A 12,889-nucleotide genomic window follows, 5' to 3' on the forward strand; every position below is an offset into this window, starting at 1 on the left:
CCATCATCGAGGAGTCATCTAGCGAATGTTAGAGGTGATGTAGCATCTCCCTAACGAGGGTAGCGGTGAGGCTTAACACCTCATACTCCCAAAAGCCCAAACGATGCATCATGACTTGAGTTGGGGTGTAGCCGTTTCGAAAACGTCCGATGCGATTTTTGCTGAGCATGACACCCAAATAACGTGTCAAGACATGTTATGTCATTATATGGTACAAGTTTTTTTCAAGGCATTTGTTTTCTGTTTGTTTTTTCTAATTGAGAATGAACCAGTTGAGTTTTGTAATTTTTTCATATTAAGTGTTAGATTTAGCTTTTTTAAAAACGATATAAATTGATTATTATATGATTTTTTTAATATATAAAATTATACTAATAGCTTAGCGTGATTTAAAACTTGACCTTTACACCTCGCCTCATACTATATAATATATAGAATAGAACCTGAGTTTTCTATAAAATCTGGATAATAAGATTTGTTTCATCGATTTTAAGAAGATATAACATTAAAGCAAGGGCTTGGTGCCACTTGTCTTCATGTCAAGTGCACGTCTTGGACAACTCATAAACACTATCAATACACCATATCAAATTATCTTGATAAACTCCTCTGACTATCTCTCTCTCTCTCTGCTTTGCTGGATTTCAAACTTTCAATTGTGGGTTTTAATGGCGTTTGTCTGCTAAGTGAACCAGACCGAAACTAAACCTTATAGTTTTCGGATCATCATCATCATCATCATTATTATCAGAACAACTTACGACTGCTGTGTGATACTCTTTCTCTCACTCTTTATTGTCCAAACAAGGGTTCGTTTGTGAATACCCAATTCCGTTTTTGGTTTGATTTGATCCGTAGATCTAACTGTTTCACTTCCAGATCTTCTTCTCCTTTTAACTTCGAAGGCAAGGCAGCTACAAGTGTGAGCAAATTTTCTTAATTACTTCAATCGGATTCTATTAACTTGTTTCCAACTCTTGAGAATCTCGAAGAAGTTAGGGTTTTATGGTTGAATGGTCGTAAATACTCCACAAGTTTTTGAATTGGTCAATTAGGTTTGACTATATTTTAATTTGACCACTCTATTTTCTAAATTCTGTGCCCCTTTTTTCTCCCTTTTTGTAAATTTCAACTTCTAAAGCTCTTATGATCATGTGTGTTACGTTACATCGATTGTAACATTTGAACTTATCTCTATAGTTTTTCTGAATGCAGGATTTTACAGATCGAAATTTGATTTTGGGGGAAATCTTAATGAAATGAGGATACTTCCGAGAGATGTTGTGAGGAGATGAGGCATGTTATCTGGGTTCATGAACTTTTTGTGGGCCTGTTTCCGGCCACGCTCGGACCGACATGTTCACAATGGTTCTGATTCCGGCGGTCGTCAAGACGGACTCTTATGGTACAAAGATACAGGACACCATTTTAATGGCGATTTCTCCATGGCTGTAGTTCAAGCCAATAATTTATTAGAAGATCAAAGCCAACTCGAATCAGGGTGTTTAAGCTTACAAGAATCAGGCCCTTATGGTACGTTTGTAGGAGTGTATGATGGACACGGAGGCCCTGAGACTTCACGATTCATCAACAGTCACCTCTTTCAACATCTCAAGAGTAAGTCAAAGTCAAGAACCCTAAAAAATTTAAGTTCCAGTGCCCCCATTAAGTGAAAAATCTTTCTTTTTTTAGGGTTTACTTCAGAGAATCAATCGATGTCAGTGGAGGTAATAAAGAAAGCCTTTCAAGCAACAGAAGATGGTTTCAGCTCCATTGTATCTAAACAATGGCCGATGAAACCACAAATAGCAGCCGTTGGATCATGTTGCCTTGTTGGAGTTGTATGTAATGGGAGCCTTTACATTGCAAATCTTGGAGATTCTAGGGCTGTTTTAGGAAGACTTGTGAACGCAACTGGTGAAGTTCTTGCAATTCAGCTTTCAGCTGAACATAACGCGTGTATAGAATCAGTGAGACAAGAATTGCACTCTACGCATCCAGACGACTCACAGATTGTCGTTTTGAAGCATAACGTGTGGAGAGTCAAAGGCCTCATACAGGTAAATAGCAACTTACTTTTAGCCTTAATTTCCGAATATTAAAGTTGCGATTTTTACTTTTTTTTTTTTTTTTTTTGTTCAGATATCAAGATCTATCGGTGATGTGTATCTAAAAAAGGCGGAATTCAATAGGGCGCCTTTATATGCGAAATTCAGGCTTCGTGAACCTTTTAAAAGACCGATTTTGAGCTCTGATCCATCGGTTTCAGTGCACCAATTGCAACCACATGATCAGTTTATCATTTTTGCTTCAGATGGACTTTGGGAGCACCTTAGCAACCAAGAAGCCGTTGATATTGTTCAAAATAATCCACACAGTGTAAATTCCCTAACTTATTACCTCAACGCTAAAATATATTTTATTTTTCATCCATTAAAAAAAACACCAAATATAGAAAGATACAACATACTTTCAGCATTTCATCTTCTTAGACATACCTTAGAACACAAACATTTAGACCTGTGTTATGATTTTAGACAATTTTTTAAATTTTTTTATCACTCACTTATTTAACTGTAATATAAAGAAATGAAAGTACATAAGTACATTGTTATTTCTTGAATATTGAATTATCACAATAAACATGGCATATTTGTAATTTGTTGATGCAGGGGAGTGCTAGAAGATTAATAAAAGTGGCATTACAACGAGCAGCAAAAAAACGGGAAATGAGATACTCCGATTTAAAGAAAATCGACCGTGGGGTCCGCCGCCATTTCCACGATGACATCACCGTGGTGGTCCTCTTTCTTGACTCCAACCTCATGACCCGTCGAACCGCTAACGTATCCGTTAAAGGAGCCGGGGTTAGCCTGCCCTCAAACACACTTGCACCCGAAACCGGCCCCACCTAGTGCTCTCTCTTTAAATCATCAAAAGCTATACATATATATACATATAGAAAACTGTATCTATATCCCTCTCTCTAGTTTTCAAATTTCTTGTACTATTTTGTCAAAGTGTGAATACCCACCCTAGTAGGTTCTTGTTAAATGGTCACAAACCAGGTATAACCCAATGGTGCACCGTGGTTCTTTGGCTCGGGTCGAACCAGGCAACCACGGTGCATTGTGGTTAACCGAACCAAGCCGACACACAGTTGAAGTTAAAATTTGTTAAATGTAATAGTGTAATCTCTTCAAGTGAGAGTACTGATGCTAAAACTTTACAGATATAAGCGTATAGTTTATTCCCTTATTGGGTGGTGGTAATTTTAGATTATAAGTTTGTTTTTACTTTTTATCTGATTTAAGTGGTAACTTTGAAGTTAAAAAGTAGTGGATGTGGGTCATTGAGTCGAGTTTGTGTATAGTACTAGTCTACTAGATAAGTTTCTTGTTGTATATTATTATCGGTAAAAAAATAAAAATATGCATTTATACATATTATGTACAAAGATATTATTATAGATAAAAAAAAAAGATAAAAGTATGCATTTATACATATTATGTACAGAGATATTATTATTATAGATTAAAAAAAAAAGGGGGAAATGTTATTGTAACACAATCAACCTTGTGTTTTGTTTTAATTTGGTAATTGAAGTTATTTTTTGTTATATTTTTACATAATAGGTCTAATTTACCTGTAAAATAAGGGGTTCACCTCAATACTTGCCGGTTTGTAGGTTAACAAACTTAGTTGACATTTTTAACATGAACAGACCATGTCATTGGCACGTAAGCCTTTGGTTTTTAAATTTACTTATTAAAAATAAGGTCACGGGTAACATTGAGATATTAGATCATGTAGTTTTGCACCACGATCAACAATCACGACTGTCGGCGCAACCCTACCGACTGTCGATGTCATTACACCACCGGCGTCATTACGCCACCACCATTAATAAACACGAAGGTCAACCCTACCAGCCGTCGACGTCATTACACCACCACCATTAGTAAACACGAATGTCGTCAACATCCCATCGGCCGATACCACCTCTCTACCACCACTATTACTTATGTGAAATTGACTCTTTGTTATGTATATAACATAACAAACATGTTGACTATTATTGCAAAGTGAGCGAAGATTGATAGGAAAACGAGGACAGAGGCAGCGAAGAATGGGTCGATACAAGGCCGATTAAGGGAAGACTATATTGTTCTACAAAATAAATTATTTATTTAATTAAATGCCAAATAAGTAAAGAAAACTGGAAGACCCCATAACTCTTAAAATGGTGTAATCGATAACAAATATGCACGTTTAGTGACCTATTGCGCAAAAAAATAACTTTGGTGATCAAATCGGACAAACAGGAAAACTTTTATTGTGCTACAACGACTTTTTTCCATAAAAAGTGGAGTTATTTAGTAAAATGTCATATTTGGATGTTAAATGTGTTTGAGTTTTCTATTCATATATACACAAATTTTAGGCTACAAAAGCATTCAAATAATACTCTAAGTGTACATGCATCTTAGATCTACGTTTTACTATTATGGCAACATACTTTTAAAACTATGAATATAAACTATCAAAATGGATAGAATTACTAACCTTTAGAGTATAATAATATATACTCTTGATTCCTTGAAGATCTTGAACTCTTGGTTGCTCTTGAAAGGATCCAACACCCAAAGTAGGAATGTCTCTAAAGGCTCACACCCAAAGACTAAAATCCTAGAAAATTTAGGAGAGAGGAGAGAGACTATGAAAAATTGAATTCTCAACTTTGCAAGAGGAAGGATCGGATTTTATGAAGGCTAGAGGGGTCTTTATATAACCGAGGTAACTTGCAGATAAAACTGAATCAATTAAATAATCAGATTTAATCCTTTTTGAAGTCCTTTCCTTATCTAACACTTGGATCGATTCTGGAAGCCTCTAAGACCTCCTCAAAACCGTCCACCCCTTGTGGGGATCCAAAATGTTCATTTTGTTTAACTAGTGAACAATTAACATTCAATCATTCTGCCTTTAAATAAATCTTGATTAATTCTCATTAATCCCAATTAATTCTAACTAATTTCTAATTACTTTATTAACTTGTAATAAATTAATAAACTATTTAACCCACCCTCTTAAATATTTTTCTAGCTATGTTAGCTTTTGAGGGCAACCCTAAAAGAACTTTGTTATTATTCTCAAAGTTATAGCAACTAGTTACGACATTGGACGCCTATTTTCAACAGTCTCCCACTTAAACAAGTCATCAACTACTATTCGTCAATTAATCTTCGAATATCCAACAAAGAGTGCCTTTGACAACAACTACTGAACTCCAATCTAATCAAAAGTCAGACCTTAGATAAGTGATCAATTATTCATTTGTTTCTACAAGATATCATTTTGAAATGAGTCATGGATAATGAATCAACCTAACAGATCATCATTATATTTCTCAATTTTCAATTTATGATGATCAAATCAGACTACGAATTGAACACATCAATTCAGTTCAGGCTAGACCTAGCACTTTAATGTCATCATCAAATCACCGAGGGGCCCACAATATCGCTTTTCTTGTTGAGGCGAAAAGGAATAAATAAACTTTGACTATACGGTTTTTGTCTACTCATCAAATCATGTATATACTTTCCCGTTATGACCACCAGTTACAGATAACATTAGAGTAAGACTAATACACGACCAAATCGTATGCATAAAACTCAATGTCTCTCCGTTTTAAGAATAAAATATATTATCATCTCGTGATTGAATCCATGAAGAAATCTCTCTGAGTGAGGGTTTCTCCAATACTTAAATCTTTATTAAGAACTCATGAACGTTAGTCGCAATCTCCATGGCATGTCTAATCACCATAGACAATCTACTAACACTTCCCGACAATCTTAACTCAATACTTACTCCCAAAAGTATGATTAATTGTGGAGTCTGAGTAAATTAATACTTAGGAAGTAGGAATCTAAGCATGCAAAAATGAAACACGATAATAAATTAATTGTAAATGGTAATACTCAGGGAATCTAAACATGTAAAAACAAAACATTATAACAAACTAATTGTAAATTGACACTCCTGAATATACATAAATCTCCATTATTTAATCACCATAATAATACAAAATTTATATATTGTTCTAAATGTTTCAAAATAATCAACTAACTACTAAACTTAATATCAATTCTCATGCCTATGCTTTTAGCATGCACGCTATGTCTTTCCTTGGTCATCCCTTTTTGTGAACATGATCAAATGGATCCTCCTCTGACGATACTCGCTTCATAACTAGATCTTCATCCTCAACTCTATCTCGAATATAGTGGAACTTGCTCTTTATGTGCCTTAGCCTTCCATGATCTCTAGGTTCTTTAGTCAAAGTGAATGCACCTTCATTACCATAGAATATCTCCAATGGATCTTTGTTACTCAAAACAACTCCAAGATCACCTATGAAGTTTCTGATCCATGTATCTTCCTTGGATGCTTCACTTGCAGCAATGATTCAGACTCACATGTAGAGTCTGCCACCGTATGTTGTTTGGAAAATTTCCAAATCACCACACCACCATTAAAAAAGAACACCCATCCAGACTGTAAATTTGAATAATATCTATCTGTTTGGAAACTTGCATCACTATATCCCTTCATGAAGGATCGTAATAACACAATATATCAAGAAATAAGGAAAAAAGAATAATCAAAAAACAAATTTCAATTAAGAACTCTCACAAAGAGAGAATGCACAAAGCAACGTTTTTACATTCAACCCTAGTGTAACTTATATACTTGGGAAAAAAGAAAAGAATATTCTAGATCAAGATCCCTACAAATTAGTGATTCTTCTTGGAAGTCAGTAACACCGACTTTATGATCTTCAACAATATTGTCTAGCTCAATCCACTGGTAATCATCACAAGCAAGTTCTTCTCTTCTTTGATTCAACACATAAGAGATTAGCCATTGATAATGATCAGCTTCTAGTTTTCCCTTGCACTTTAACCTCAAATGGAACATGTGTTCTAAGGGAGCTTTGTAGAGATTGATGGATCATTGAAAACACATGTGATCATTATCATTAACTTAAACCAATCCATGCTCTAGATATCTAATAAAAATATGTTGAGCACAAACAGTTCCTACTGGAATAACATTATTGATATAAATAATTCCATAAGTCAACAGGAACTTTACATGCTTAGATTTCCTTCTATCCCCTGAGGATTTTGAAACTGCTGATGTAGATGCTGCATCCTAAAGAAGAACCGAATTAAGATTCCTAGATTTTTTACATCAGAATAAGAGTAAGCTTCAGTTCATGAACATGAATACCCTTGTGCTTTTTGATGATACCATGAATTTCTAACCACTTACTGTATCCATATTTGACAAGATTGGATACACGAATTTTCTTAGGGTATTCTCCTTTAGAATCTCTTCTTGTTAAGTGCATTGTACGAATCTTTTGTTCCTTGGGTTTGGGGCACCTAACCTTCACAATTGGGTCAAGAGAAAATCTTCTTAGAAGAAAATCAACATATTTAGAATGATCAATCTTTGTGAGAATTTCTAACTTTGTTTTTCTTTTCAACCTCGTCATTAAAAAGTTGAAGTTCCTTCCTTTGTTCAACCAAGCTTCCTTCAAAACAAGCTGCTATTGGAACCACTTCTACACCAAGTCTTTCAATAGCTCTGTCACGATCTGTTGCATTGTGTTCTATTATAAAAGCTCTAGCTATGGCTAGACCCCATTCAACGATAACATCAGAGAGCCGAATAGTCTTTAGATGTTTTCTAGCAGTAGAACTAGAGGCAATAGTGGGCATCCTTTTTCTTGACAAAGACTGATCATTATCAGACTCAATGTCACTATTGACATGTTGCTACCCTAATTTTGATACTCCCCATTAGCGTGTGATCTAGTTGGTAAAATAGTAGAAATAGGCATTGGCATTGCATGAACCTATATGAATCACCCAAAAAAATCAAGATCTTAAAATCCTTCTTCATCTCGGTCAGTAGAAGTGTCTAACTCTTCATTGAGATTTTATTCATCAACAATTTCATCATTAAGGCCTTGCTCTTTTGATCCCCCCCCCCTTCTGACATCATCTTATAGTGAGGAGGTGAAGAGGAAGAAATAGTTGATGGAACTGTTGGAGGAGGTTGATCTGTAGGAGGCTATTCACCATGAGAATGAGCTGTAGGACGAGGAGGATGTGAATTATGTGGTGGAGAATTTGGAACATCAAAAGGAAGAAGTTTCCTTTTGATAGCAGCAACATCAGTTTTTATAGTATCAACATCATTTTCTTATTTTCCTAATCGCTGAGCAAAGACATCACTTATCCTAATTAGCGTGTTAAGAGTTGTGAGGATTAAGAATTGATGATTTGGCCTATCAATTAATGACATGGAATTTATGTTTGTTTTTGTCTTCTTTAAATCATATTAGGGCTACTAGATAAAGGAACACTTGGACTTTTTCTTCTCCTACTTCATCTTCTTCTTCAGGTCCAATGATGGCTTCATCTTCTTCTTCGGGTCCAATGATGGCTTCATCTTCTAGTAAATCCATAATCTCAACCTCAAGCTCAAATATTTCAAAGACAAGTAAGGTTTTTAATGATGCTTACCCTTGTGGTTGTGGGTTCCCATCATGTATTAGGACTGCAACAACTAAGAGGAATCATGGAAAAAAGTTTAGGGTTTGTCCCAACCGAATGGTGAGTTATCATACCCTTTTCTTATATATTTGCTTTGTTATGCCATTTTCCTTATTTGGTTGGTTCTTGATATTTTTGGTATATATGAAGGATCCAAAAAAACAAACTATGCTCTTTGGAATTGGGTTGATGAAGATGACGGACCAAATTATTGGAATAAGAAAGATGAAGCAGAAGCAAAAGTAGATTCCATTGAAGTGAGTATATCAATTTTAGAAAACGATTTCAATGAGCATAAAAGGAAGGCTGATAAGGAATCTTTGAGTTTTAGAAAGGAACTGGCACAAATGAGTAGGAAATTGTGGTTTCAAAAGTGTTGGATAATAATGCTTTTTGTAATGTTTGTAGTGAAATTAATGATTTAGTATATATATATATATATATATATATATATATATATATATATATATATATATATATATGTAAGTTGGATCTGAAAGGGTACCTCAAGGATGCTTAAATACATCCAGTTTTCAAAAGTGAATATATGAGGATAAGAGGGGGTAAAAAGGGACATAAATATGAATAAACTGATAGGGCTAATATTCTTTAATTTCATAAATATCATTCACAGGCGCTGCTATAAAAGGGAGGATGGAATGACATTTATGCCCCTAAAACTGCCAACAGATGATGCCCTTTTGACATAGATCAATGGGCTGCTATAAAAGGGAGGTTGCAATGTACCTATGTTATTATACAAACATGTATGCAGACCCTAAAACAAAGTTCCATACATACTTGTATACAGGCCCTAAAGCAAGGGTAAAATGGTCTTTCAACAAACTATTAAAATCAAGGTTGTTTGAAGGGGAAATATGGTCACAAAACGTTTAAATCAATCATTTTTTTTCAATAAAAAGGAAGAAATAGAAAGCAGGCACTATGAAAGGAGTTTCATTGTATTTTGTTTACTTTATATGAACAATGTATATCATTCACAAAAGGGATTATTGACTTAGTTATGCAAGGAATTTGAATGACATTTATGCCCTCGAGGCAAAGTTATGTCAAATTTCAATCTAAAGTTACATTACATAGAAGTTGGACAATGCGGCCCCTACATTTTGCAAATTTTATTTGTTTCAAGACAATTTTTTTTGTGCATTCTAGGATAAGAGAAACAGGGGTAGTTTAGGTATGTTTACAGAAGAAATAAGGGAAGTTGAAGCAGTGTATAGACTTGTATATAGAGCTTCTTACAAAGCTTTATACAGAGTTTTATGCGGACCTGTATACAGAGGTATTTTGGGCAACAAACAAACCATAACACTTTGGTTGCCAATGTTAAAACAATATACATACAAACAAATTTAAAGGGCATAATAATGAGATAATATTCATTCCAAACATGTGCATAAGGCACTAAATGTTGGTAAATGTGCACATAGTACCAAAAAAGGAGCCCTTACAACATGTAGCTATTTTATGTGTGCACTAAGCACCAAAAGATGTGTCATTTCATAGTTTTTGGCGTAATTAAACAAAACACATATCCTAGATTAATGTGACGGGATTTTCAATACTCCCCCAGTACCATCATTTGTCACCACCTTTCTCATTAACTTAAACTTTATGATTCTCTAAGAAGGGATTTCTATTTCTCCTTTTTAAATGTTGAGCAACAACCCCTACATGTTAGAGTAACCACATCATCAGCCTCATGTTCTTCAATCCCAACCTCTTCATCAACTACTTTTCATCATCCACATGTTCTTCAACCCCAACCTCCTCATCAACTATCAAGCTTAAAGAATGCCCTACACCATGTATTTGGTTCTCTTTCCATCATGTGGTCATAAGCTAGTGTGGACATTACATTAATTTCCCTCATATAAGATCAATAATTTGACTCAGTTGTGGACTTTGCAACTCTCCATAATTACTTCCTAAACTCAACACTTATGAACTTTTTCTTAAAGTTGGCGTAGATGTGTCTGGCACATTGCATATGTTGGTAAGTTGGTGCTCTCTCCTTAACAACCTCTACCAAACCCTGCAAGATGAAAACATATAAAATCACTGACTTAAATGTAATATAACATACAAAAAACATATAAAGCACTAACTTATATATTTTTAAGAACACACCTTTTGTTGGTCATAAATAAGGGTAAGACCTCTACCATCTCCCATATCAATGTCCTTAAGTAGTATGTCTAAGAAACACGTCCAGGTTTCCTTGTTTTCAACTAGCATCACAATCTATGCTAGAGGGTACATTTGGTTGTTGGAGTCCCTACCAACAACTGATAATAGTTCTCCTCTACAAATACCCTTCAAAAATCATCCATCAATAGTGATAACCCTTCTACATCCTTCAATCCAACCATCCTTGACACCCTTCAGGAAAACATACATCATTTTCAAGTGAATTGTAGAATTGGGCATATGATTCACCTCTATTGATACTATTGAACCCAGATTAGACCTCAGTAACTTAGCACCATAATTCCACACCTTTTCATAGTGTCCCACCAAAATTCTTGAAATCTCATCTAATGCAAAACTCTTGGCATTTCTACATCGCCCAACACTTACATTGAGACCAAAGTTTTTCTCCACTAATGCTACAATTTTCCTGTAATAAGCCAAGGTTTTTCCAAAATGTCATTGATTAACATTTTACCAATCCACCTATATGTCACAATAGACCCCAAGTACACTGCTCTACAACAACTATGTTCATTAATTAGTGATTTGATTTGGAATGAATCTTCACTACTCATCGGATAGTATAAAAGGGGCACATTTCCTTCCTTATTTTTACCCCACCTCACTAACAATCTAGTTGAGTCATTTTTTATACCATAACGCATAACATTTAAACACAACATAATTCGCTATCATTTGCTTCAATTCATATCAGTTAGAGAATCTCATACCTAATATGGGAACCATTGTGTCCCATTTCTAGTAGGGATCATGAATAGGAAATTATGACACCTCATCATCAGTTTCATCCTCTACCCTTCCTTATGGAATAAAATTTTTGTGGGACAAAAAAGGATCAATATATTTTGGAATTTCAATAATCTCATCGTCAGCTTCATGGTCACTGAAACATCATCTGATATGACTGAGTCCACATCATCTTCACATATATCACTAGCACTGTCCCATTCTTCAACTCTCTACTATTCAATCCATTCCGTAATTGTCTCGTGGTAATGATCAATATAGATACTGATTTTACAATCATTACTATATCCAACATCAAGAAACCTCGCATAATAATCTTTATCTCTCAGCTCTCTTAGTCCATCTATTATGGCCCGATTTGGAAAACAGTAATAAATATCACGACGTTTATCCTTTATCAAATTCCTGAGGAGATAATGAAGTCCTTGAACTCCATGTTTCGTAAGTCAACCCCCGTAATAGAAGTCCTTTGAGGTGAGAAGTATATAAAAGGCTTAGGAACAAAAATACATTTGCGGTAAACATCTATACTAAGTGTACCTTCATATGAGAACAACATTCTTACTGTAGAACTCAATGTCACTAATGCCGAGTAAGATTCGGTGTCACCAAGGCCGTGGAAATTGATTTAAGTGAGAGTTGTTGGATAGAATATAGAAACGAACCCTAAAGAGATTTCTTTGGTTCCTCTTGTTAAATGATTTTGATAAAAGAAGGGTTGTAGAAATCGACTTCTTTTCCCTCTAAACCCATGTAAGAATAAAAAGAAATGCCATGTCATTTAATAATTTCCTTTGATTAATCTGATCATGTCTTTTTTTTGTTGTTGTGACTGACAGATGCTGATTACCACTGGGTAAGATCTGAACAAAAGGTAATATTTGATGGTGTTTTTTACAAAGAGATTAATTGGATGGTATTTTTAGAATAAACAAAACTTTGATACTCTTTTTTGAACTATTTTGAAACTTTCTTACCCTTTTAAGTCTTTTTTTTGTGGTTCAATAACAAAAAGTTAAACAAAAGAAATTGTTTTTTTTCAAAATATATGGAGGCCAAAAGAAATGAAAGAGATGGATACAATGATACACTAATACAAGCTACGTCATCTTTTACAAGTTTTTTACATTCACTTCCTCCCCTAGTGTAACAGTTATATATATGTGTGGATAAAATCCCCGAGAACCCCTTCCCTACCATCCATGGCGTGACGTACTACTTACACCCTCAATCCCTAAACTATCATTGGAGCATCTGTAAAGAATCCTGGA

General features: G+C 34.8%; 1 protein-coding gene across 4 annotated transcripts; it reads left to right on the forward strand.

Annotated features, from left to right (window-relative positions):
* Positions 1–477: 477 nt before the first annotated feature.
* Positions 478–3,258, forward strand: LOC145102422 (Protein phosphatase 2C family protein). Of its 4 annotated transcripts, XM_079039813.1 has the most exons (6): positions 478–809; positions 880–922; positions 1,216–1,617; positions 1,693–2,060; positions 2,143–2,379; positions 2,673–3,258. In XM_079039813.1, exons 3-6 carry the CDS (start codon positions 1,299–1,301, stop codon positions 2,913–2,915), a joined length of 1,167 nt encoding a protein of 388 aa, XP_078895939.1. In that variant the 5' UTR covers positions 478–809; positions 880–922; positions 1,216–1,298; the 3' UTR covers positions 2,916–3,258. The 4 variants fall into 4 exon arrangements, with proteins under 4 accessions (XP_078895939.1, XP_078895938.1, XP_078895941.1 ...); XM_079039812.1 differs by having other exon boundaries at positions 478–922; XM_079039815.1 differs by having other exon boundaries at positions 478–905.
* Positions 3,259–12,889: the final 9,631 nt, after the last annotated feature.

The sequence above is a fragment of the Lactuca serriola genome, chromosome 4, assembly GCF_051521515.1.
Source record: "Lactuca serriola cultivar US96UC23 chromosome 4, Lser_US96UC23_V15, whole genome shotgun sequence".
Lineage (NCBI taxonomy): Eukaryota > Viridiplantae > Streptophyta > Magnoliopsida > Asterales > Asteraceae > Lactuca > Lactuca serriola.

Coding starts and splice junctions, on each gene's coding strand:
- LOC145102422 (XM_079039812.1), top strand. CDS start 1,299: ATGTTATCTGGGTTCATGAACTTTTTGTGGGCCTGTTTCCGGCCACGC. Junction 1,618..1,692: donor CCTCTTTCAACATCTCAAGA/GTAAGTCAAAGT, acceptor TTCTTTTTTTAG/GGTTTACTTCAGAGAATCAA. Junction 2,380..2,672: donor TTCAAAATAATCCACACAGT/GTAAATTCCCTA, acceptor TTGTTGATGCAG/GGGAGTGCTAGAAGATTAAT.